General features: G+C 41.0%; 1 protein-coding gene across 1 annotated transcript in view; it reads right to left on the minus strand.

Annotated features, from left to right (window-relative positions):
* The window catches only part of LOC307253347 (frizzled-3-like), a 30,042-nt gene extending 3,105 nt beyond the window's left edge, over positions 1-26,937 (minus strand). Inside the window, exons 1-10 of the mRNA XM_080031341.1 lie at positions 26,867-26,937; positions 24,830-25,749; positions 6,925-7,121; positions 5,634-5,936; positions 5,309-5,471; positions 4,636-4,935; positions 4,078-4,329; positions 1,577-1,725; positions 1,157-1,271; positions 43-206 (exon numbers count right to left, since the gene is read on the minus strand). Of these exons, the coding sequence (XP_079887467.1) occupies positions 43-206; positions 1,157-1,271; positions 1,577-1,725; positions 4,078-4,329; positions 4,636-4,935; positions 5,309-5,471; positions 5,634-5,936; positions 6,925-7,121; positions 24,830-25,204 (2,018 nt within the window). The 5' untranslated portion in view covers positions 25,205-25,749; positions 26,867-26,937. The remainder of the gene's footprint in view (positions 1-42; positions 207-1,156; positions 1,272-1,576; positions 1,726-4,077; positions 4,330-4,635; positions 4,936-5,308; positions 5,472-5,633; positions 5,937-6,924; positions 7,122-24,829; positions 25,750-26,866) is intronic.
* Positions 26,938-27,733: the final 796 nt, after the last annotated feature.

The raw sequence follows: 27,733 nt of genomic DNA on the forward strand, positions 1-27,733 counted from the left end.
AATGGACAGACAAAACAGGAAGTCATGGATTTCCCGCTCTACCTGTTGTCACAAGTACGGCGCAGGCTGCTGTGGTAGCTAGCCTTGCTGTGGGCGCTGCCGGCCTTGCTCCTGGTGGAGGCGGGGGGGCCATGGTGAGTTCTGATTGGTTCATCAAGGTCGTCTAGGACAGCCAAGTGGGTGGAAGAGGCGTGGGTAGAGGTGCCCTACAGGAGGATGAGAGGTCAGACACATTTAATAACTTCTGGAACACAGATGTGCCCTTAGATTTAATTTTTAATCATTTAACAAGAAATTCACAAATTTAAAAACTAACCTCATTTAAGCCAATGTACTATAGCTTCAGTGCAAGACAGACTCAAAGATAAACTGTAGAAGATATTTATATCTGCTTCAACCATAATCCAAAATTCAGTCCAATCTTTAAATTGTACTGTAATGGCCTTTAGCATGATCAGAGTTCAGTACTGATGAATGAATGTCTTGCCAAAGTGGTACTACTTCCTGTTATGAGTTATGTTAGCTAACCCAGGCCTTCTTTATGCAACCCAGGGCTTTGATTGGATTTTGTAAGTTTTAAATATAGTTTAGTAAAAAACTTTCCTTTCCTTGCTGACTAACTGTGTCCATGCGTGTCATGTTTTGCAAGTAGTTTCCTAATTCCTGTGCAAGAGGAAATTACTGTAGCTTATTGAGCCTGGCCAGCAATTGTTCAGTAATGGAATAAATACAGCACTATGCAGCTTCTGGTGTCAAATTGTTGTAAAATTTAAAAGTAGCAGCTGGGTTAAGTCTAGCCTGGTAATACTAGACCATCGTACTTCACTGAAGTGAAATGAAAATTGAGCGGAAGTAGGTAGGCGGGCGGAGCCAGGCTAGGTTAAGCCAGGTTTGGCCTTAAACCCGCAGGTGCAGACCTAGTTCGGGTTTTTGCTTTAAGCATGCACAGACTTCTTGTTCCAGCGACAATGTTCAACCAATACAGGATTCATGCAAGTCATGTGCTTTCTACTGTCTATTACTGTCTACTCCTGGAGCTACTACCGATAGGGTTACAAGAACTACAAGTACTGATAGCACTCCTACTCATCCTGTTGCTTCTACAACCAGTGTTGTATAAAGATGACCTTTGATACTGCTGTGCTTACAGTCCTACCTGAGTGGATGTTCCTCTGGACTTCCTAATGATGGGAGTGTTGGGTTCACGTAGCAGAGACTGGGCAAAGTCTGGCTGCTCCTGCAGTACCTGCCTGGACTCATTCACCCCACTGCTGTAGGCAGAAGAGAGTGAGGGAGGGCAGGGGTGAGAGGTTTGGGAATGTATAAGAGGGAGGGGTAGGTGAAAGAGGGAGGAATAGAAGAATAATGTGTTGTTTTTGAAACTGAGAGCATACACGTGAAGGCGATACCTTTAAGTCACCATAGAGACTGGTTTATCTGTCTGAAGCAATACATTATGAAACAAAATAATCCTAATAACCACATTATCATGTGTGAAGTTAATGTGTTTTCAAAAAAGTGTTTTAATTCTATCCTTGAAAAAAAGGATGCCTCATCTTCCAATCTGGCTACTTACTCTTTGCGTCTGCGTCCATGCAGGAAATTGGCCCATTCAAAACAGGTCTTTTTGCTGCCCACCCAGAAAACAGAGGGGATCCCAACCACCAACATCATCAGATATTTGATTAGGAACAAAACCATGGCTGGTCGACTGGCCTTCTCCACCTAGAGAGAACAGACACATTAACAGTTATTACAAGAGAGGGAGTAAAAAGAGACACTTTTATTATTTTGGAAACATAGTTGTATTAAAGTTAGGAGGTGCAGGATGAAGTTGAAGTTAAGTCTCTAGCACAGACAAGTGTTATTAGCCCAGTCAGTCAGTTTGAATGATGGTAGAGGGGAGGTCATCCCACAACAACCCAGCTGCTCCAGCAGCTGAACTGCAGTTGGGATCCAGAGCAACTGTTCTGTCATGGTGAATTTTGATGCAGTACACAGTGTCTCCACCAGAGGGCAGGAGATTACAGGAGAAATATCTAGGCAAATATCTTTTTATTTTACAACAAACTTTCAAATAAGGTTAAGGTTATATCCTGGTAAAGATGTTATTCACAAATCATATTTAAGACTTACAACATCTCCTGAGGCAATGCCTTGCCGAGGTGAACTTTCAGAGAGCAAGAAAGGTGTTTCTTGGTTTAAAAAAAAAAAAAAACGGCCAGAGAAATTGGTATAATTAGGCCGTCAGTCTCGCCCAGACTAAGATTAAATGTCTAAGATTTTGGTACATTTAGATAACACGAAAAGCCCCGGGCTTTCAGTAAATTACCACCCACGCACAATAAAATAAAGTCACTTGAACTTGACAAAGCCCACAGAATGTTCAATTATCCAGAAACATGGAATTGTACCCTTTTACAAACTCTCTTGCAACCCCCCTGGGGTTAAAGATCAAATAACGCATAGCAATATTGAAATTCCAGAGCAACAACAGGTCATAAAGGGGGTCTCCCATCATGAGCTTTCACACACACAGCTAGACACATGCATGCACACACACACACACACACACACACACACACACACACACACACACACACACACACACACACACACACACACACACACACACACACACACACACACACACACACACACACACACACACACACACACACACACACACACACACACACACACACACACACACACACACTAACAAGAAACATAAGCACTTGCACCTGCCTCCACCCCCTCCAATATAGTCTGTCAGTCACACATTAGCTGACGCTATTCTATCATAAAACCACTGTAACAGTACTCAGCTTGAATAATTGGGAGAAATGGAAGCATAAATAAACCCTTAAAGTAAACGTTTTGATATTTTATAATTAATTGGAGGAATGAATATAAATCTATTGCATTGTGTGTGTGTATGTATTGAACAGGAAGAAGAGGGTTGTTTGTGTGAATAATTGTGCACATTAATTAATTTAGCACCAGACTGTATAAAACACCAAACTCCCACCACTCTTCATAACCGCTACAAAGACATTATAGAGAGCAGGCAGCAGAGCATTGGAGAGAGAGAGAGAGAGAGAGAGAGAGAGAAGAAGGAGAGCCACATAGGAGTGGTAGAAGGGGGAGACTGACTGAGAGAAAGGAGTAAGTGTGTGAGAACCAGCAGAGAGAGAGTGAAAGACAAAGAGACGGAGAAACAGAGTGTAGCACAGAGATGGTGGCTTTGTGTTGAGCTGGCCTTGAGAGCTGTATTAGCCGGGCTAATGATGCATACAGCACTATGCTCCCTCCCCTCCACAAATACCTACTCACTCAACCCACACACACATAACTGCCAGCCCTCTCTCCCTCTCAAAAAAGTACACACACACACACACACACACACACACACACACACACACACACACACACACACACACACACACACACACACACACACACACACACACACACACACACACACACACACACACACACACACACACACACACACACACACACTAAATCCACAGGTAAGTCAAATGTATCTGATGGAGGAAAGTAAGGCAAACATTAACAACCCCCCTAAACTGTATGTACAGCTTACTTCTTGCACAGATTTCGCAAAGAGTATTGTTTTCATTTGTAATGAAATCAAGCTAAGTCATCCTTTAAAGAGCCTGGGTCCATTCTTGAATATGTGTGAACATCGACTGAGAGAGAGAGAAATAGATTAGGGGGAATTTGCACACTGCAACATGATCTGTGATAGGAGTACAGCTGGATGTCCAATGTGACTGTATATTTGTTCTCAGTGTCCCGCCGTGATGACAAGCAGAACAGAGAGGCCAGCTACTCAATAGGCATATTCATGTTGTTATATCTGAAGGAATTTGCAAGATGATCTAAGTGAACAGTTACAGTAGAACTGGCCTGAGAAACTAGGGGATCTTTTCTGATTCTTTAGTCTCCCTTTAGACGTAATTGGGCAAGCTTCCCTACTCCAAAACGTCCCTATAAACCAGTGAAATACACTTCACAAACCTATTTTGTCCCACTTCCCTTTATCTATACCTTGTACGGGCAGGGAATGTGATAGTGCCTGCAGTTCTCCTCCATCCACGTCTTCTCCCAGAAGCTCCGGTGAGTGTGTTCATACAGGTAGCACCCGATCACAGTCAACAAGGGGACCAGGTAGAGCACCGAGAACACTCCCATTCGAATCATGAACTTGACTAGTTTGGTCTGGTTCTCTTTCTCCAGAGGGATCTCCATGCGCACTCGGTTCAGAGCCACAATGCCCACTAAGAGCAGAGAGACGCCCACCTGAGGAAAGGGAGACAAATGACAAAGTCAAACTCACATCATTAAAATTGAATGAGGATTTTTTTTAAAGAGCGGGATGACTCACAGGCATTACAAGGCCGTCTGTCAACCACACACTGTTACATTTACTAGTCCATGCATCTCTACATAAATCCAGCCAACAATCCACTCATAAACACCCACCCACCCATTCATCTGATCCCCACATCCATCCATCCATCCATCCATCCATCCTACCATCATCATCAACTCTTTCATCTGCCCCCACCCCACCCCTCCATTCATTTATCTTCTGATTGTACTCACCGCCACGTTGAGGCAGAGCGGTGCCAGAACAAACCACCTCAGGGCGTCTATGTCATACAGCCCTATGAAACACACCCCAGTGACCCCATCTCCTTCAATTTTGTTCAGGGCCAACAGGGTGACAGTGAGGGCCCCCGGGAGCCCCCAGGCCACAGCATGGAAGAGGAGGGCTTTCTTCTCAATGGCCTCGCTGCCCCATTTAGGCACAGCGGCCAAGAACCAAGTGATTGTCAGTATGACCCACCACACGCTGCCGGCCATGGTGAAGAAATACAGGACCATGAAGAACAGCGTGCATACCTGATAGAGCCAGGGGAAAACAATATGCTTTGAACAATCACCTGGGAAAAATTCTGCAAGTCACTTTGTTCAAATTAGGATTAAGAGAATAAATGATCAATCAACTTTTAAGTTAAATCATCTAATGAACATTCTACTACAGTTACTGAGACCTACATTGTAAGTTGTAATATATATATTTTTTAAATGTTTTATTACTATTTAAACATCTGTATCAACTCAATTATGATCAAGAATAATGTGGTTCATTTATTATTCACAAAATCTAAAAGAATGAACCAAACAAGTCTTTCCCTATAGAGGCAAACACATTAACATGAGATGAGTGATATTTAAGTGCTGATGCCAGATTGAAATTGACTGAAGCTCTCACCTTGTTGTGTGAACCCTGTGTTATGGTTGAGGCTCTGAACTGGGCAGGGCTGACTGCGTTGCAGGCTACCCTGTCTTCCAAAAGGAAGCCCAGAAAGAAAACCAGTGACACCATGACATAACACATGGCGTAGAAGATGATTGGCCGCTCGGGGTATCGAAACCTAATGGAGGTAGAAGAAAAAGAGCTTAAAAAATGTGTGGGATTATAATATTTCTTCCTATTGTACATTCTGTTTTTTTTATCTTGACCCATCTTCAGTTTTGGACATTATCATACTCAAAAAGTTGATTTAAGTTATCATGAAACATTCAGCCATTCAAACCTGGTAACATCGATGAGAAAGGTCAGGAAGGTAAAGAGAGTTGCGGACAGACAGACAATGGAAACCACTCCTATGAAGTAGCGAGTGAAGGTCAGCTCCCGCTGGTTGAAGAACATTGAGGGGCAGGGGGCAGAGCAGTCCTTCCTGCCCATGAATGTGTAACCAAGGTCTGGGTCCACCTTGAGCTCTCTGGGGCACCAGAAGCCATAGTCTCTATGCACAGTCATAGATGACTGGTCAGTGGGGTCAGAGTCTGTGAGCAGGTCCTGTGCTCGAGGATAGGGCTCGTCACAGTCTGGGAACCTAGAAAAGAATCATTATGTTGGATCATGTAACTTAAACCTGCTATCAATCCCGCCAAGACTCTAACTGATATAAGTGGGCAAACTAATGCAAAAACCTCTCAGTGGAAGAAAATTCAAATCCACAACACCAGAAAAAAACTACACACTTTTAAATTACCATGGAACTGAGTCAACACCTTTCTTAAACATTCTAAACATCATCTATAGAGGCAAACACATCGCTACATCTATCTAGTTTTAGATAGATGTAGCTAATACACTGGCAGCTGAGTGTAGAATTATATCAATAAAAAGCTCCCAGAAAAGACTTATAAAGCATGTGCAGATAGCAAGAAGATAACTGCTTGGAACTCATTAAAAAAGTGAATACAAGAGAGCAAGGTGCTGAGGTGTAAATAAATATTCAATATTCAAAAAAAAATAAACAACCAGAATAATCAGCTGCATCTCATATGCTTGAACCAAGCCCCAACCTCAGTGATTTTTACCAATCAGGAAGTGACCACAACTGTAGTAACCGGAAGTGCCACTGGGGGGTGGTGCCAAGACCGAGCAGTTTTTCTTTGACTCACTTGTGAGACAGGCCGTTTTCAAAGTCTTATTAAACCTATTTACAGCCTGGGCCACAAAACCATTTTAGTCTGTATGTTTAGGTCATATCTCCATGACAACACTGAGGGGGGTGAATTTGTTTGGACCACGCTAGTTTTTATTCTTTTGGAGGTTAAAATGTATTGGCGCGATCTCTTGAGTGACAGCTCTCCACCCGTTGTCCCTCACTTTGCTTCGGAGGTATACATCAGCTATCTCCCTCCCCCTCACAAAATGGCGACGCACACAAACCAGGATTATTGGATGCCGTGTGAATAACTGAGGTCAGCCCGGATGCTACATCCATATTATTTACTATCTATGGCTTGAACACCCTTTTTTATGACAATGTTCCTATTTCCAAGTACTGGGAGGATTTAAAATGTAACCCACACCTGCTGCACTCCATGTCATCTGGCCAGGCTACTCCAAAGATCTCCATGAGTTTGTGGCACTCATCCTTGGCCCGCTGGCAGAGGGATCGACAGGGCATGGACACCTGGCCGTACACAGTGCACACCGGGGCATACAGAGCACACAGGAACATCCTCAGGTCAGCACTGCACACCAGGTTTACCATGGGATGAAAAGGCTGTGCAGGAGAAAGAGGAAAAGAGAAGGGGAATGAGGCAGACCGTTTTTTTATTCATGTTTGAACCTATAACAAAGCTCTATGAAATGAATGAGGTGTATCATTGTCAATGCTCTCATACAATCACTCGACACTCGCAAACACCCACATTTCATCTTTCCAATGTTGTATCATTATATCAGAGGGCACCACCTTGAGAAAGTTGTTATTAAATGTGTCATGCGTGTGGGAAAGAGTGTGCGTGATATTAACGCACGCACTAACAAACACACACACACACACACACACACACACACACACAGGCTAAGGAATGGTTCACTTAACTGCTATCAGTGGTGTATATGAGATTGCTCATATTTAACCTGAAATAGCCATCAAAGGAGGATGGAGGGACTGCCAGAGGGAGGACAAATGTCCCCCAACTCATCTACTGCAAAGTATACTACTCAGTATTCCATCAATATTAACAAGCTCATTAAATATGTATAACAGTAATCATATTACCAAACATCCCTTTGAAGTAGTGGAGACGGACCAATAGAGTTTGAGCCACTGCCATGTGTCAATACCTTGAACAAACAAACAGCACGGCTCTATCCACACACTGAAGATGATCCTTTTTCCATGTAGTGGAAGTAAAGGTTAAACAGGCAGTCGTGTCACCTTCAGGCTTCTGTTTCAAATCCCCAAAATGATTTGAGAAGTGATTGGATAGGACAAAAGGTATTCCTACAGCTTCCTTCAATGACTGCTCCTGGTATACCCTTTAACAAATACTCTGTAGGGATTCCGTGTGAGTTTTTTGTTCATATATTCTATGTAAAAACACAGGTTATGACCAATTATCAGAGGTCCCTGTCATGCAATCAGTCCATAAAACCATATTTCCTGTTGAGGAAGTTTAGCTAGTGGCTAGTCACTCACTCACTCACTGATGCGCATACTAACAGGTGAACTATTCCTAAAATTTGTTTCGAAAAAATGTATAGGCCTATTTTATTTAAAGACTTTGAGATAGTAGGTAGTTGCTGACAGTTCCGTCTCAAGTCAAAGCCTTGTTTGGGAGGTGTATCAAAAGAGACAGCATTTATTGGGACTGAATTGGTTGGTGGGAAAATTCTTGGAATTTACTTTAAAGGATTTTAGAAAAAAAACACTCATTCCAATTCAGATCATTATCTGGAGTCTCTTAAACAAATGTCTTTCTCCAACAAAAGGGTCAATATCTATTTATGTAAAATACACATACCCAACATATTTTACTGACGTAAATGTATGTATGATCATAAGGCACTGCTAGAAACATTATGTGCATTGTGCTCTGTTAACGATGGAGGTCAAAGTGACCTGCATCTATTCCACTAGATTCATATAATCTGGCTACCCTTTAAGATGAGTTTTCAATGCAGTTTCTGCAAGACAACAGAGAAATCAGAGCAGAACTACGGTGGCAATGAATGGAGACAATGGAGCAATGAAGCAAAACACTTTGTCACACACAACACTGCACTGTGTAAAAAGTGTAAATGTGACAAAAATAAAGAGCACTTACATTGATTGCTTGCAACAAAAGATATAGTCTATTGCTTACAGACTGTATGAGTGCCTTTGTGCATAAAGCCACGCATGAGTGAATATATGTGCGTGTGTTCTACCCATGTTTCTGTGTGGAGCCAAGCCTTGTGAGTGTGTTTTGATCGTTCTCGATTGCTGCGTTCTAGATCTGCACACTGGAGATGTTCACCACCAGTAAATGGGTGCAGCGATGCATGAGCTGTGTGACATAGTTTAGAGTATTGCACCGGAACACATGTAGGCTAAACATGCACGCACGCTAACACACAACCCTACGCTTCATTCAATAATTCAAGCATTTTACAAACCATGTGTTCTTTTTCCAGTGTGTGAACACGCAAGCTTCACCGTATGGAACCACAGGAGCTTTGATTGTGGACTAATGCTCATAGCTGACTAGATGAATTAAATATAATGTGTAGATGGAAAAGCAAATTAATGAGCTATGTGCTTACATAATAAAATAACTCTGTCTGTCATTATCTCTTCTTTCATTTAAAATTCACAACTCATTTAGAAAATGAAAAGAGTTAGTCAATAGTTAATCCCTCTGTGCATTTCATGGGATTTTAGTTTAATTAAAGGAGAAGTTGACATATTGCAGTTCAGATGCATGTCAGCGTACCATGCTATTGAAGCATGCCATTCTGAATATAACATTATGTTTGGTTGTTAAAATCTTCCACTGAGATGCCTTAGTAGCTCACTCTAGAGAACTGTGCCTGATTAGAACATCTGATGTAAACATCCTGATAAAAGGGGACGTCCTGAGCTAAGGCCTGGCTAGATAGCTTACTAATCCTATCAAATCAATTTCATATTTTAACCTGGTATGCTGAGGTGTGGAGACATCAGTGTGGAGAACATCAGCTGTCAATGATTTTAGTTGTGCTCTTTGTTAATAGCAGTAATGCAAACCAGTTAAAGTGCTATGCAATTTGAGAAAAAGGTATTTTATTTGGCTATTTACAATGGCTATTATACTTTTTTGATTAAGTCTTCTCAGTGCTATAATCAAGAGAGACAACTCTTTTTAATTATTCGGATCCAAACGTCTTCTGTGGTCATCAGCAAACCGGAAAAGGGAAACACTCTGAAAAATGATCTCTGTCTGTCCACCTCTCTCCCTCATACTTCTGGTACGAGCCTGAGGCCACACTTAACTGAGTAGCTGCTTTTTGCATGAGTGCGCCTCTCTGCCAAGCAGAATGGAGCTTTTCTTCATGTCTCCTCACACTAACTTTACAGCGAATATGTGTCCCCATTCTGCACATTTCTCTCATGTACGTGGGACTACGCGTGTGTGCATGTGTATGTGAACTTGTCCTAGATATCGTGTTTTCCTGTGTGTCTGTCAGTGTACAAGGCGTGTGTGTGTGTGTGTGTGAGTGTGTGTGTGTGTGTGTGTGTGTGTGTGTGTGTGTGTGTGCACAAGTCAGAACATGTGTGCAATTATTCTGACGGTCAGGTCAATTGCCTCCCCATCTCCCACCACAAAGAGAATATTGATATTAAGTGGTCTAACTGTGCCACCCAATGAGAGGAGGGGGGTGGCAATCAGCTTCCCATAGAGAACGACTAGACCAAATTATGCAGCATTTTGTAGTTATTTGTGATGGAAAAGCAGGGAAAGGAAATCAGAAAAGCCAGGAACCAGGCCTGAGGGTGCAGGCTACTGCTACTAAAAGAGGGAAAGATGTAGAAGGAGGAGATAAGGGTGGGGAGAAGAAGATACTTAAAGAAAGAGAAACATGAAGCTTTTTGCAATGGATCCACGAGTCCCCGATTGTTATTTTCATACTTTATTTGAATAAGTTGTGAAGTGAACTCATTCAAATTTGATCATAAACTTGAAACCAACCATGTCCACAGTTTACATATGGTGTACATTATACCACATGGACAAAGACATCATTTATCACCAAATGGAACCTCATTGTTGTTGATTGCTTAACTGAAATATAACTGATCTAATAACAATTTATAAAGCACTGCCACGACTGGAGAACTAATTTAGCTGAGAAAACAAGCAAAACCTAATTTCTGCATTATTGAAGGAAAGTATCAATGGAAACAAAGGGGCATTTAGCAATGTGTCCCTAAAAATCGAAATCCTGAAAAACACAGTGAAGAAATAGCTGACCTAAACCAACATAATCCCGAAAATAAAACCTGCAATTAGCAAAGGTCATCATGCACACTGTGTTACCAAAATGTCATCCATTATGCAATGCTCCAACTTGATGTCCCCCTCACATAGCTTTAAAATGGTATGTATGGTGGCTTGACCTCAGCCATTAGGCAAATATATGTGTGAGAACCATTCAGAGAAACATTTTAACGTCCACAAATTCATCCTTCATAAGTGCCCTTATAGCAGCATAAGTGCTAATTTATTAAAATGACTCCATCTCAGTGGCATAATGGGAGGGTGTTTCCCTATTATATCAAGCTCTAGCCTTAGAATCAAATATACTTATTAGTTATTATCAATAGCACCTATTATAATATTGCTCAACAATAATGGGCTATCAGAGAACGACAGGAAAATCCTGTTGTTGTCCTGAAACAACACAAACAGTCAAACGTGTACAGAAAAGGCTGGATGAAAATTCAAAATCCAATAAAGTTTTAATTTGTCTGTTTGAGTGTATGATTTGTGCATTCAGAATGAGGCACAGGCTTGTTTTCACAGAAAAAAGCCTCTGACTGGTTTACCTCTTGTTCAATAGAGGGATTAAGTTTCTTTCTCTTTACTCCCTCTCTCCTAAGAAACCCAGGGGGAGGGAGAAAAAAAAAATGAAGGGTTAGGGTTAGAAGAAAAAACGAAAAAAAAAATGAAAAAAATGAAAGACAGAATGTCTGAAGCATGTCATTTACAGTCATGTCATGTGAAAAAATTACACTTGAGATAGAAGTAATTGCCTTTGCCGCAGAACACAGCAGTATATGCAACATAACAAAATAAAGGGAGTGCTGCATGCCAAAGCTTTAGGTCTTTCCTCTAAAGTGTTTTGTTTTGTTTTGTTGAGTGGTATAAAAACCATATAATACTGTTTCATGACAAAACAGTGGAGTTGTACAGTACGTACATAAACTGCAGCCGTCATCTAGTCTGATAGCTCCAAAGCTTGAGTGATGAATTAAGGAGAACGCAGTGCAATAGAGAGAAGGACAACTACTCAAAACAGACGTTGACTAAAACAAGGCATATGTTTGAATGGAAAGAATAAGACATGTGTGGTGTTGGGGGGGGGGGATTCGGTGCTTAGAATGGTAGTAGAATATTCAGTTAGACTACTCTGCAGAAACTCATCCACTTTCTAAGTGTATGAGAATAAGGGAATGAGGGAGGGGTGGAGGAAAAAAGGAGAGAAGCTGAAGTGGAATGGAGAAAAGAGTTTCCCGGTGGATTAGGGAGTCAAATGGATCGGAAGGAGTGTTTAGAGTGTGAGAACCTGAGACGGGCACACGAACACGCACACACACACACAGTCACTCGCTTTGTGTTGTGGTCACATCAAGGTGACAGGCTGTGGGTTCTAAGCCTCCAAAGAAACAGCTCCTGAACAGGCAGCGATGCCTGTTTTAGAAAAATCCAGAGAAGTGTTTGATAAAAGTTTTCAAACTCAGATTTCTGATGTTCAAGAAAGTGAAATGGCTGTCATTTGCATCCACAGGGTTTATTTGTGTTTAATGTTTAAATGTTTAGTTTGATTAGAAAATGGTGCTACTAATGGGACTTTCATTTGCAATGACTATCAATAACAAATAATAACCCCCAATCTCTTGAACCTGATCATTTAAAAAGGACCACAAGGTTGGATGCATTGGTAGATGCAATGTAACATGTACTGCACATCCATTCTGGCAGATGAGGATTTCAGATAAAGATTTAAAAAAAAAATCAGGCTGCTACTTCACCGTGCTGAATTCCATCTGGACACACATCATGCTTGTTCTTTCTTTTTCTTCCTCTTGTGCCATTTGTAACTCAATCTCAAATCAGACAGTCAGGCCCTGCAGCACATTAGGTGTCAGAGACACATCTGTTCGACCTCTATTAGTTAGCTACAATACATCATCCCCGCAACCATCCTTCTTCACTAGCTATTATCACAACTAAATCCTCCATTTCTCCCTCTGTCATTCTGAAGAAATAATAATATACCTTTCGACTGCCATTCAATCCCTCACTTTTCCCTCCTTGCACTCAAACTAATAACTGCATCTTCCTTCACTGCATCCATCCATTAGAGCCACTTCCATTCTCTCTTTCTCTCTCTACAATGTAAGAGAGATACGCCTCTATCCAGTTCATAATCATGTAGAAATTACATGAGCCCTCCATTTCCTTCTCCTTGCACCAGCTCACCTGCTATTTTCAATAACATTCTCCAATCGCACCATTATTATCTCCACTTTTAGTGGTTGGTTTTAAATCTCAAGCATAATTGAGTTCTTTCTCGCTCCATAGTGTTCACACTTTAAATGTGAGCATGGACATATTCACACCACAGTACACACACACACACACACACACACACACACACACACACACACACACTCTCTCTGGCTATGTGCCTGCCTCTTCTGCTCGTGAGAGAGACAGGCGTTGGCCATGAATAGATGAAGTGAACAGACCGCGATGCTCTCCTCCCTAATCTCTGAAAAGACAGTTAAGAAAGGGGCACCCTTCTCTCACACTCTCTCCCTCTTTCAATCATTTGTTCGTTTATCCGTGTCCGTCCATCTTCAGTCGGGAGGACCGGACAAAGCTGTTAATGGCATTCCCCTTCACGTTCACTTCCCCCCTCCTCTCCTTTTATCTTCTATCTCCTTTATTCATCTCTTATTTTCCTTGCCTCCCATTTATGCCCGGCTATAATGCTGACATGCACTTCTCCTCCTCTTTCAACATCAGCATTCATTGATTTCTCATATTTTTTTCATCCGGTCATTTCATGTTTTTAAAAAAACGCAACACCATCAACATACGCTGTCTCTCCTCTGTTCTCTTCTTCACGTCTTAAACCCAGTGCATCATTTATTTTCACTCAAATTCTATTCTATCTCATCTTACAACTCTTTGAAATGTATTTACCACATGCATTTTTACCTTTGTTATCTCATTGTTTTTGTTCTTCAGAACCCTTAATCCTTTATTCAGGTTTGCCTTAGCTCTTCTCTCGTCAATTTGCATTCCGTTAACTTATTTGCTTATCAATCCCATTTCTCTTTGCATCAGGCGCATATACAAAGACCTTATTTATTGTATTTAGACCCTTACGGAACCAGATAAGATCTCACAGGCTCAGTTTTTTCGCTATGGCATTGAAAGGCTAATTGAAAATTTTAATTTTTTATTTACCAGCACAATAAGCAAACATTTAGATTATCTATTGAAACATGAGATGCTGCTACTCTAAACTAAATCTCAGCATTAAAGATATGGTCAGGTATGAACCTCTGAATGAATGACCCTTGTTTGCTCCTGAGGCATTCACTGATTTTGGTGGACAGCTATAGATTGGTTCCAGACCTTTGAATGTGGTCCACATTTCAGAATTGTTTGATTTAAATGGGTCTGATGTTATACTTCTACTTACATTTCTGTGATCACTGTAAAAAAAATATAATAGATTTAGTTATTTCCATTTCTCTTCTTTTTCCAGGACAAACAGCTCCTCAGAGCAATGTGTATATTTCTTAAACAATAACTTAGCTACAGCTATGAATCTCCTACACGCTCTATTTGCGTTTTTATTAGCAGTATTTTTCCTCCTCCGACTCTCCTCGGTTTAGTCCAGAACATGCAATCATCATCCAATTTCCCTCCCCTGCCTGTCTGTCTGTCTCCCCTCATTCCGCCCCTTCCTTCTCTGCCTATTTAACTACCATGGCAACAGGTGATGTGGTGGCTCTCCCAGGGACACGTCCATAGAGGATAACAGGGCAAAGCACATACTTTGTGTGTGTGTGTGTGTGCATGTGTGTCTGAGCTCACGCATGTGCACACTGTGCTAGGCCTCCTTTAAATTGGTGAAACCACCAAATAAGTATAGCAAACAAGCTCACACAGAGCAAGTGTGAAAGAGAGAATAAAAGAAAGTGAGAGGCGTAAGAAAGAGGGTAAAATGAAGAGATAGAGATGTAGATGGGAGCCAAGGGTGCGACAATGGAACTGAATTAGATAACACCCTCATGTCTTATCCAAGCTGTGCATCCATCTGCTTACCACTTACATACTTAACACACTCTGTTACTGTCTGTTGAAAAGCTACCACGTCCAGCATTTGGGGACTCAAATAATATATTTTTGCAAACAAATGCATGCAGAACCATTATATTTTAAATAAAAAAATGTTTAATTAATTAATTCAAATTGATTCATGTTCAGTTTGCAAAGCAAAAAAGGACCTTTTACAAATTCCTTCATATGATAAAGTAACTTTCGACAATATCCTCCCTCAGCTTGCATGAGTTGACACATACAGTATCCAGGTCATTTGTGCGCGAAACATCAACGTTGTAACCCTAAACTTTGATCATCTTTGGACATCTCGTACCACTATATTATAGTTGGGTGCCAGAAATTTCCAAGAACCAAGATTCGATAGGGTGCGACATTATTTATCTAATCTAATTAAAATTTTTCAAAATGTAACATGTTTTAGAACACAGTCAAACTATTTTCTGTAACTTGGCACTTATGATTTGAACCATTTTAAAATCCCTGTTATGAATGATGTAAATTTATATGTGAGCTATTTTGGGAGTGCATTGTGTGGTGTGTGCTTTCAGTAAGCGCACAATAGCATTATGGCTCTTAAAGCTAACGCTGGTCCTGACCTACAGCATGCTGAAAATGCTAGTGCTGCCTTGCGTTGAGTGGCTTTGCGTGAGAAGGGGATCAATGATGTGTATGTGTGTGTGTGTGTATGTTAGTGTGAAGTTGGGCTTAACTGTGAGGGTTAAACATCTCGCACCAGACGTACACACACACACACACACACACACACACACACACACACACACAAACACACACACACACACACACACACACAGTTCCCAGGCCGGGTCATGGGTTTAGATTAAGACCATAAGACATGGATAACCTATATTTATGTGTTTTATTAGAGCTGCACACCGTGGGGCTCCACACTAGAGGAACATACAGTCAATAATGTAAATCACCCAGACAGAACTACGTAAGTCAGGCAAGACACATCTGGGAGGACTGGAAGGACAGAAGGACAGATATAAAACATAAATAGCAAAAGAAAGCAGAAATACGATGGACGGTCCTCCACTGTCATCTGTACTCAATTCTTATATATAACTTCAAACTGTTATTCTGGACGGCAATATTTGTTGCAAGCATGTCATACATTTTTCCTGTTTGTATTTCACACTATCCCTATCTAAAAAGGAAAAATGCCAGACATTTTTGCAGGCGCCAGCTTCTCAAATGAGAAGATTTGCTGTTTTCCCCCATTTTATATAATTATATTGTTTGCTGAACATAACAAGGAAGTTGATGGTGTGCGTTTTGGCTCTAGGGAAGAATGATGGGCATTTTTCATTATTATTTGACATTTTCAAGTTTTAATGATTAACCTAAGCAGATAAGCAGATTATTAAAATGCTTTTTTAAGTTTTTTTTTACTGACATTTTTTATGCATAAAACTGTATATTATCCCAGCACTCTAACAAGGGTGTTAATGGGTTGGGGAAGTCGAGCGGCATAAACCACTTTTAGACTGTTTCATATTTCCATGGAAACCTGTGGTACTACATTTACAGTGGGCTACAGAGTATTTGAGCAATGGAAAATCTCTCCAATCTTTCTTCAAATCTGTCTTTACTTGGCATTGTGAGGCTGGATTTAGTGGCAGCTATGCTGATGGGAACAATTTGCCAAAAAAACGCACCAGGCAGCACCTTTGTTCTGTGCATAAATAAATGATTGCTTCATTTGGGCTTGCAGCTTCAATAGACTCTGTCAGAATGAGAAGGATAATCAAGAGTTCAACTGAAATAAACAGGAACTTTTAAACTGAATGAGGACCTGTCTGTCTCTGCCAGAGTGAATAGGGTAATCAGCCTCTTCAAATGCACTGAATACCCCCCTGCCCCCCACACCCACCACACAAAACATAGCACAAACATAGCCAAGCCATCACAGACTAAAAAAAACTATAAAAGCTAATTCTTTCTTTCGTATTCACACACAAACAAAGAGAAAACACACAATGGACCACACTTAAGCACAACAAGCCTCAGACTCTCCAGATTTGGCACACACAACCTCTCTCTGCTGTGGGGACCTGGTGGCCCCAGGGTGGCCCTTCTCAAACAGAGCTGGAGTCTTATTTTGAAGGACAGGACCCCATACTGAGAGAAACACAAACACCGGAGACAGTAGGGTCTAAAGACTTTACACAACCTGTCACTCTGTCAGTATTTCCCTATGCTTAGTCTCTGACATTCTCTTTCTGCCCCTCTCATTGTTATTTTTTTGCACTTTGTCCCCTACTTCCTCTTGTTCTTTTGTGACTCTCACAGATTAATCTATCTACCTTTGCAACTCATAAATACAAGCAAAGTCTTCACTTTCTTACCACCAAAGGCAAAAAATGTCCTTTCTGCCCCTCTTTCTGATCATAAGTGTCTATTCACAGATGTAACTTCCTACCTTAAGTTGATAATACTCTTTTACAGCTAAATAGCAGTCACTAAAGGAAAACACAAGTGGGAAAATTACATAATAAAATTAACTGATCATAAATAAATACAATTGTAAAAGTGTCATACTCCCTGCGATCGAATGACAATTCCTACAATTGGTAGATCTTTTAAAAAGGGTTAAGAAGCTTTCCCTCACCAATAACCAACTATGAGTGAAAACCATAGAAAACCATGAATAGAGAAAGTCCCACATAGGTTTTGCGTTCAACCTTCATCCATCAAGTCTTCCACCCTGCCATATTAGCATCGCTAATCGTGTTTATTTGCACTTTTTGGTACAACGCAGACAATGGGGTATTAATGTTACTGCCATATTATGTTGTAACATATCTTGAATGTTTATGAAGTACAAAACGGGTTTCATAAGTCAAGGTAAAAGATGATGAGAAACAAAAGGAATGTAGCTTTCCGTTGTTCTTGGCCATGTGTAATTGTGAATGGGTTTTTGTGTGAAGTTTAGTGCAAGAAACATAATCACATATAACAATGAGACACTGACACTAAAATAAATACATCTAAATTCATCGTTTTTCTTAGCTGAACAGCTGACTGTACATTTCACACAGTAAAGAAAAATAACTGTGCAAATTCTTATTACAGAGCCTGTTCTCTCACAGTAATGACATGTCTGGATGATGCATTAGCAAAAGAAAAAAGCACTTAAGCTGTCAATATTGCTTTTAAAACGTGGAGGTCACTATAGGGAGAACGTAATTACTGATCAGCTGCATGCAAATGTGGCTTTTACAATTATATGGTCATTGCAGTGCATGTAAATTGCAGTGCATTCCCCAATTTCCCTGCCTAAACTGGATTTCTCCCAGTAAACAGGTTTTGTAGTGGGCATTTGAATGTGGTGACTGACAGCTCTAGAGCCCTTTAATCAGGGCTTAGGTTGCGGTCTATTTGCTTTATAAACGGTGTGATCTATTGTAGCCCAAATGAGCCTTTCTTCAACCAACCGCAGTGGCTCTCCAATTTCTTTCACTCCAGGATCCAAATGACAAACATTCTGCTGGAATTGTAGTCAAATAAATACAATGTCAGCACAAAATACCCCTATTTATTATCACACATTTTTTCTGATGTATATGTGTTATAATAATATACAGTATATTCTTAAAATGCAAGACAAAACCGTGGGCCTTTTCCCCAGCAGACATTTTGACATGTCATTGTCGGAAAAAGCACTAACAATGGTTCCGTTCAGTCCCACACAACTAAATCATGACAGCAAGCCAACAAGCACCCTAAAACTGAAACAGCTAAATGGAAGCAAGCCTTTAATACTTTTACACTAATTATTTACACTGTGACATGTGAAATGTGTATTCTGTGAAAAATGCTTATAACATCACTAAGCACAGAGTTGAATCAACAGATCTCTGCCATTGAATAAACGAAGAACAGGCTTAAGCAGTAAACTCCAGAACAACTGTACTGCACCGCAATAAACTGTGCAAGTGTCTAGATGCGAAAGGCTGGGGATGATTCTAAGTGAATAAAACAAGAACAAACTAATAGGAAAATGTGGAACTTAGGGCTTTCACTCAACTGATTTTGAAAAAAGTTAGAACCAATGACGACGTAATTGCGTAATTCATTTGAATGGTTGTAAAAAATTCTCTCAATAAACATCTTTAGTGCTGAAAGCTAAATATCTCCCCATTAACTCAAGGGGAAACTCCCTAGCCAAACAGACATCTGGACTCCTTAGGCATCAGACACAGAAACTCTTTTATGATGCGTGCCTTTTTACTTGTTTATATATATTTCATAAAAGAACATTAATTGGCATGATAAGCTGTTCTCCATTTCATAACTGACTTCAGTTTTTTTTTAAGGCACGGTGCACTCATAAAAAACAGCCTCTCTTTACTGCCATATTTGTTAGTGCAAAATTTCTATAAAAAAAATCTTCAAAACTTTTGGACAGATTGACTTGGAAAGCATCTGGCCAAATGTCATTCTAATATAAACTTTGAAAATATAAATGTACATAAGTAATATAAATGTTTAAAGATAAACTCAAGGCAGCCACATCTGCTTTGATGAAGCCGAAAGACGGAGAGAATCTAAAAACAGGTTGTCATCCTGCCGGATTTAAAACCCTGTCAGGAGGCTTTTCCTCCCTTTGACATCGAACAGCCCAAAAGTTTGCCTCAGAGGCAGTGTCTTGTAACAAAGAGAACAAGGTGTCATTTTGAACAAGTTAATCAGCCACACTTTGTCTTTGTGAAGAAAAAAACCTCCAAAGGGGACTTGTTCTGGTCTGTACAATTCCAATGACGTCAAATGTCTAAATCTCTGTGAATGACATGCACAAACCTCCAATAATGTCACAATCTCCAAAACATTCTCTGGGAACTATAACATGATGTGGCAGATGGGTAGTACAGGTCATAATCCTAAATGACATGTCACATGTCACAGAAAAGCTAGAAGGTGCGCACACACACACAAACACACATTTACAGATTAAAAAAATCACTAGTCACACAATCTCCTATTCTAATTTCATCTTCCCCTTCTTATGTTTCAGTGTCCCTAACCCTCCTCAGGTTTAATTGACTATTGTGGCAGATGGGTTCGTGCTTGGTCTGTGGGAATCAATGCCTCCATTGTGGGACTGAAAGAGAGATTAGCAGCTAGTTAGCACTAGTGAGAGATGACAGCTGGCATCCTTAAACTCCCCTGTCACTCTCACACACACACACACACACACACACACACACACACACACACACACACACACACACACACACACACACACACACACACACACACACACACACACACACACACACACACACACACACACACACACACACACACACACACACACACACACACACACACACACACACACACACACACACACACACACACACACACACACACACACACACACACACACACAGGAAGTAGTGTACAGTTGAGAAAACCTTGGGCATGTCACTCAAACACTCAGTTGAAGCTGAGGATTCACAGACGACACGCTTACTTTTTTTTTTTTTAATCCAGGGTTTGGAAATGTCTCAACCTATGACTTTGAGATAGCTCTCTCCCAAAAAGAAAAGAAAAAATGCCACAGCTCCAACTCACTCGAATGATCTATTAATTCTGCAAGAAAGCCAAGAAACTAACGCTTTACGAACATTCATCATGTGATATACGACCCAAAAAGGGACTAAAACAGCTGCTGACAATGGCTCTGGTTTCGTTAAGGCATCTGAAATACTTCACACTGATTTGGCAGCAGTTGTTAATTTCGTATTTTGTTACAACAAGTAAAATTCCCCCACCAAAAGTATTTCTCTACTGTAGGGCAATGGCATCTTTCTAATCAGAACTGGCTCGCTCCATCAGGCTGATCTTAATTTAAAAAGGATCTGAACGCACGGAAGGATTTTAGCTATAATGTTGTTACACAACAGAAACACAACAGCTAAGTTGGACAGACTTTAACATAGACCAAAACAGTTTGTCTTACATGGTAAAACAATTTCAATTGCTTTCTCTTCACTTTCTTTTTGGTTTTCACCAAAACTCAATAACTGATAACACATCAAGGCAGTGGCATATGGTGTCAAAAACACAGATTCAGATGTCTGGGTTTTATCAGCCGATACTGTCTGATCATATATACATGTATTTGTTGGTGGTGATGTGTAAGGTTAGGGAGGCTTAAGCAACACAGCTATATTAATGTAAAAGAGAAAGATACAAAAAATGCATAAAGGTTTATCTGAACTGCTTTGAATACAGAACATCAGAACTTAACTTTTGAATTGCTAAATTACTTTTCTTTTTATACGTGGATAGGAGGATAAACAGATTGCAGCCATATCGGAACCGATACCGATATTGGATCGCTCCCATCCCTAGCAGTTTTCTTAGAAACAGTTGTCATATTAAATGTGGTAGGACCATTCCGGCCAAATTCATCATTAAATCTCGACAGTGCAGGACCTGGAAAATGTTACATGGGGTGGCAAGAGGTCTTGGCAGGGAGGCATGGGAGGACGGTAGCGGGAATCCCCATATTATATTGATCATCATTTCTGATAAAATAAGACATTTGTAGCCTATATCTTAAGCCTACATAGCTTACCGATACAACACATTGCTACAACAGAAGACAGGCAATCATTGAAACATGTTATTTTGAGTGACATGCCATATCATTCTAGTCTAGTGGAATTTATATGGAAGGAGAATAACAATAGGCTAGTAGTTTACGCTGGGACTGCAGTCAGACCCTCTGCCTACCTTTCATCTGCCTGCTGATCACTACCTGCCTCTGTCCCTCTGTCTGAATATAAAACCTCCTCTTCATCCCTCACATTTATTTCTTCTTTTCCTTCACTTATTTATTCATGTCTTTAACATATGATTATGTAACCTGGTTTAATTTGTGCAGCTCGTTTGCTGTGATATGTGAGAGTTTTTAGTAGGCTATGTTTGGCTATTCAAACTAAAATTATCGATCTCCTAACTAGCACTGTCAGTGTCACTGTAGTAACTTAATGCCTCAGAAACTGCAACTCTCTCTCTCTCGAAACGGCGACGCACTGTTAAATTGTATGGATCCGAACATGCAAGTTTTTTTTTAAATATTTTTATCAAGCTCTTGCCTGTACTACAATAGGCCTACAAATGCTCCTACAAGTCACAAGCGAGTGATTTCCCTTTTGGCCAACGATTAATGGGTGTGCTCTTATTGATGAATTAGCTACTTTTACATTGCATTACATTAATTACAAATTTAACTTTAAGTTAAATTGGTGTGTTTAAAATTCACAAGGGTAAACTGACTTCACCTTCAGATGCTCGGAGCAGGTCAGTTACTCTTCGCCGGGCTGCATGGCACAGCACCGCGCTGACTCACTGTGTGATCGCCGATATGCGCATATGATGCAGGGCCGTGGCTAAGAATTTGAGGGGCAGGGCATAATATTAGATTCAAAATTATTTACTTTTGTTAAATTTATTGTTTGTTTCAATTATTTGAGTGGCTTGTTGACATAGTGGCGGTTTGTTCTTACAAGTACATTTTGAGAATGCAAAAGTTAGGGAGGCAGCTGGGGGGCAAGGCTCTTCAGTGTGTGTGTGGGGGGGGGGGGGGCTCTGCCCCCCCTTGCTCCCCTGTAGAACCGCCCCTGAATCTTGATATTTTGATAAACTGTAGAGTACAACAACTCTACAATAACTAAGTAATTATTGTCTATTCACTAAAGTAATGTGAAATATGATGAAGAAAGGTACCCTTATTTTAACACTATTATTTCAAGCTGAGTTACAGATTCCCTTGAACTCTTTCATACCTGAACATAATGCCATACACATATGCCTATGGATGTAGAGATCTGTGACCACACACATGGAGTTAGCATTATGTAGCCACTGTCCCAAGAGAGACATAATTCAATTTCCTCCAGGTTTCCCACCAGGACTTCCATGCCTGCTCAAAGCAGAGCGGAGCAGGACAGCTAACAGGCTCATGTTGCTACTCACCCAAATTCAGAAAGATGTCTCTTCCATTACTGGAGGGACTGAGGTGTCAGTTGCTCGGCTCTTTCTTCATCTGGGTCAATACAAGTTCAACAACAGACGCTTCTTACAATCCCTGACACAGCGTGTTTTAACACCATGGGGAATAGACTTGATTTGAATAGTAACGTGGTCCTTAATGAGCTGAGAGCATCCTATGACTTGATGAGTGCCATCACCCATTCATACACACACACACTGAGCAAATTCTAAATTAAAAACTTTCTTAAATCCTCTATTTTCTGAAAGTGAAAAAAGGAGCATCTGATATCAAAGATCCACTGCATATTTTGACAGGAGTAAATGTTGAAAATCCCTTTCTGTGATTAAATATTTAAAGAGCTGCATAGTCAGAGAATTTTGGCTTGATCTTTTGGCAGACATTAATCTGGTTATGACATGGGAAAGTATTAACTAAAAATACCCCTCTCTCCCCCCTCCCCTTAGATTAAACACACAGCATGCTCAGCTGACATTGCCCTTGTCCAAATTCATCTGCTTTTCAACACGGGTAATTTAATATGCCAACTATGAACAGCTGCAAGCAGATTTAATTCAACAGATTTGTCATCCTTCTCTGTGTTGTTTAAAAGATAAACCGCGGCACAGTTGAAATACATGATAGCCAAAACATGGGTAAGACACAGCATGTGCAGTGGGACTGAGACCCACAGACATCTGGATGGATGAAGGCACACACAAACTAATCTGTGAGTGTTGAGAAAAATAAACTGCTCAACTGGACTTCTGCCCTGAAACAGGCAGGGCCTTGTCTCTTTTGTCTTTGTGATTGTTGTTTATTTGGAATAAATGATCTTCCTGCATAGCAGTTTAGTACTGTACAACCAACACACTCAAATATGTCCAAATTCCAAATACAATGCCAGAGCCTATGCTACTGACAAAAACCTGCTAAAACAGGTAATTACAGTCTAGCTATTGAGCAACACCTCGCTCTGTTCTCGTCCTGCCTCCCTGAAGGAGTAACAAAGGAGAAGAAGGAAAGAGAGGTAACTTGATCTAGATGGATAGCGTGCGTCTACTATTGCACTCAGACAGTTTGTTGTAACACAGCACTTTTCCCCTTCTTCTTAAAACCAATGCCCTTACATTACAACATTTCTCTTTAAGAAAAAGTCACATAATCAACCTGCTTCTTTGTCTGATTTTTAAAATGTTCTTCCTACTGTTGCTGATCAGATCACCTCTGTCTGTAAGGGACTGTTTACTCTCAAGAAAGGTGCGGAGTGGCTAGCTGAGTCCATACAGGTGTCTACCTGGAACAGTGACATGCAGTCAGAAGATGGAGCCGTAACATGAGGAGTGCAGTTGGGCCTTTTCTCAACTGTTTCACTGTGTCTCTTAACTAAATCCTTTTTACTTCAACTGTGGCTCCATGTATCCAATTTGTTCTAATAAAGCCTACAGATCATGTGTTTTGGGACGACATATCAGAATAGCAAGCTGTTTCTCTCAGTGTAAAACAAGGTATCTCTATTGTTTCTGTGCACACCATAGGTTTTAATTAGCTCCCTGTGGTGAAGAGTGAATGTATATGTTTGCAAGTGTTGGGAAGGTCATATGCTGCTGTCTTTAAACCGAGTTGAAAATGTTTGGTCCTGGTTGTCTTTGACTGTGTTAGAAGAATTTGGATGATCTGGGTGTGTGCAGTTTGTCCTAACATTTATTATTATTTTCTTTTCAGCCCCAACCCAATCCTTCCCTATGCGCAGTCTCACACACACACACACACACACACACACACACACACACACACACACACACACGCAAGCACCCACACATGCACACACCCACACACACAACGTACCTCCATGGCTAGTGCAGCCGTTTGCTGGTCGTAGTGATTCAATAGATTGGGCATAAAGGTGGTGTTGTAAGGCAGATCCTGGCACATTCTCAGTCTAATGGGCTCACAGCTAAACTCACTGTGGCTCTCCATGGTCTCCATCTGAATGGACAGAGTGGGTGTAACCAGCGAGAAGAGGAGTAGGAAGATGGGGATGAGGAGGAAAGAAAAACAGACAGGAACTCGCTGTCTGCAGTAGACCATTGTAGTTTTTGAAAATGAGTCTCCCATACATCCTCTTCCAACAGGTGACTGCATCTTAATGTTTGACATTTCTCCACAGTGGCTCAGACGGATGGCTTTATCATCATCGTTTTTCATCACCCACACAATCATTATATTGCCCTGAAGACATGCAGGAATTGTCTTTACAGCTTCATAACATTAGAAGCCATGCAGTGAGTCCATTTTCTTGTGTGTTGGCGGAGGGGAAAGAAAAAAAACAACCCCAAGGCGAGTACGTTCTGTACATGTACCCTGAACTGCAAATGAATCCGTAGGCCATGAATAGATCCGCTCTTTGGGTCAGTATTCAAATTCACAAGTCATTGCGATATTTTCTTTTCTTGCATACTGTCTACTCATCTGAATTATCCCTCATTAAATACAATATATTGATTCTTTCCACCTGCCGGTAATCCCCTGGTCAAAGACAGATTCTCCTTGTTCCATCCTCAAACTGAAAGCATGTCCCGGAGATAAAAGTCTCTTTTTCCACCTCTCATTCCATTTCCAGTGATGTTTCAAAGACACTTCTGAAGTCGATCCCAAAATGTGTCATTATGTCCTCCATATGATTAAACAGAATCCTCTGCAAGGCATGAGATCCTGTCTTTAACTTCAAGTTGCCACCACGCTGAAGTGGATCCATCAAGCAGGGTCTGTAGGTTCAAAACACACAAAGAAGAAGGGCCTAATGGTCAGAAAAACAAGCATAGTGGACTTGCTTCGAGTAAACTTGTAAGGTCGTTGTCTGGTATTGTCTCTGATCAGCCACACCCTTGTTTATACAAGGATTAATATGTCCGATGAAATCCACACCAGTCCCTTAGGTTGTGGGCAAGGATTTCTGAAAGACCATGACAGACAGTGTTTAAACTTTAAGCATAGGCCCTATTGGAAAAATGACCTTTGAGCAACAAATGGACATACAATGTAAAAACTATCTTCAACGTCGTTGTTTCGGCGGGGTCACACAGTTAATTTAGCAGACTTGGGGGCTACTGAAAACACCAATGCAAACCACCGCTCGTTTAGGTTGGTAAATGTGAACGCTACACCTGCGGACGGTCGGACACTCCCCCCTCTCATGTTTGTGTGAGGTTGGCCCGGGTAACAGTAGCGTTCCCCTGCGATGTTTCACACTGCGACTCGGTGTCTTTATGGTTGACTACAGTAAACTTCAGAAATAAGCGTTTGGGCTGCTGTCTGTGGGAAGTAAAATAGCAAATAAGCGTGTCCATTTATAGTTTTAATCATAGAAAAAAAAATTATGTAGTTTGTTTATAGTTGTAGGTTTTAATGTAAGCTTCGCGTGCGTCAAACTGCTCCCCGTTCGTTCGGCCGTTATAGAGACACAAGCTACCTTGTGCGAGACCCCAGCAACACCGATTGCTAGCTAGCGTTAACATTACATTGATGCCGTTAAATTGCAAGTGAACACCTCTGTCCAGTTAACGTTACAGGTGCCACACACAGCCCTTCGCGTTTGCTATCTCGTGAGGAGAAGCTGCCCAGCAAACAGTTAAAAAAGCCGGGCTTCAGTGCCGCATCTTCGCCGTGCTGAGGCAGGACTCAAGAGGGTGACAGACACGCCAGGACCACACCGAGAGAGCGTCTCAATCCTGGGAGCAGTGTGCGTGTTAGTCACCGCAGTGTCTTCAGTCCTATTCGCACACACGATTCCTTCAGAGCGTTTTTACACTCGAAGTTGCCGAGAAGAAAACATTTAATTAACCGCGTACTTTAAGTCTAACGTTACAATTACAAAAGCTTTACCTTGTGAGGAAAGAAATAACGAGCGGATAGAGCGCTCTTCTCCACCGGCTCCGTTCACTGCAGCAGCTCGTCGTTGCCACTGTTTGCAGCTGGTTGTTGCAGCCTGCAGCCCACACGGCGGGGCCGCGGATTCATCGTGACCGCGCAGACCTGACTGAATTGGCCGCACTGGACGTTGCTGTAGGCCTACATTTATAAAGATTTCTAATCAAAATAAAAAATATGTGACCAGTGTATTTCATTTTCATAAAGGCAAGATGGTGCAAAGTTACATTTGTCCTAATTAATTTTGACTAGCCTATTTGTTGCCTTTGAAAGTGGGAAACACAAGGAGGAGATGAGTAGACTGTCACCGTCCTAGACGGATATGGGGTTAATTTTCATATCTATAATTTGACATGCAAAGTGACGTGTACTGGTGTACATTTTAAAGCATACAGTAGCCCATGTGAAGCTTAACACATTTCTGTACCTCTCCCTTGGCCTTGTGACCAGGGACTCAAAGGCTCCAGAGCCACTAGGGATTCAACATAATTCTCAAGGTGATGGCCAGTTTGGTCTTGAAAAGGGATTATAACCTGGGACACAGATACCAATATGATAGTGTATGTTGCAACATATAGGACACAAAGGGTGAAAACAATTAAAAACGGATACATTCTATCGAAACAGAGACACTGACTAGTCCCATAGAGACTAGGTGCAATGAACTAAAAATAAATGATGGCAAAACCAAATGCAGGAAAACATGTCAAAGAGACAACAAAAATCTTTATTAAAAAGTAAATGCATGTATTGCTAGATTCCAATTATGCTCAGCATCCATTATGTTCAATAACAGTGAGAAAGAGAGTAATCTCGAATTGT

Source organism: Ammodytes marinus (assembly GCF_949987685.1).
Source record: "Ammodytes marinus genome assembly, chromosome: 1".
Taxonomy (NCBI): Eukaryota; Metazoa; Chordata; class Actinopteri; order Uranoscopiformes; family Ammodytidae; genus Ammodytes; species Ammodytes marinus.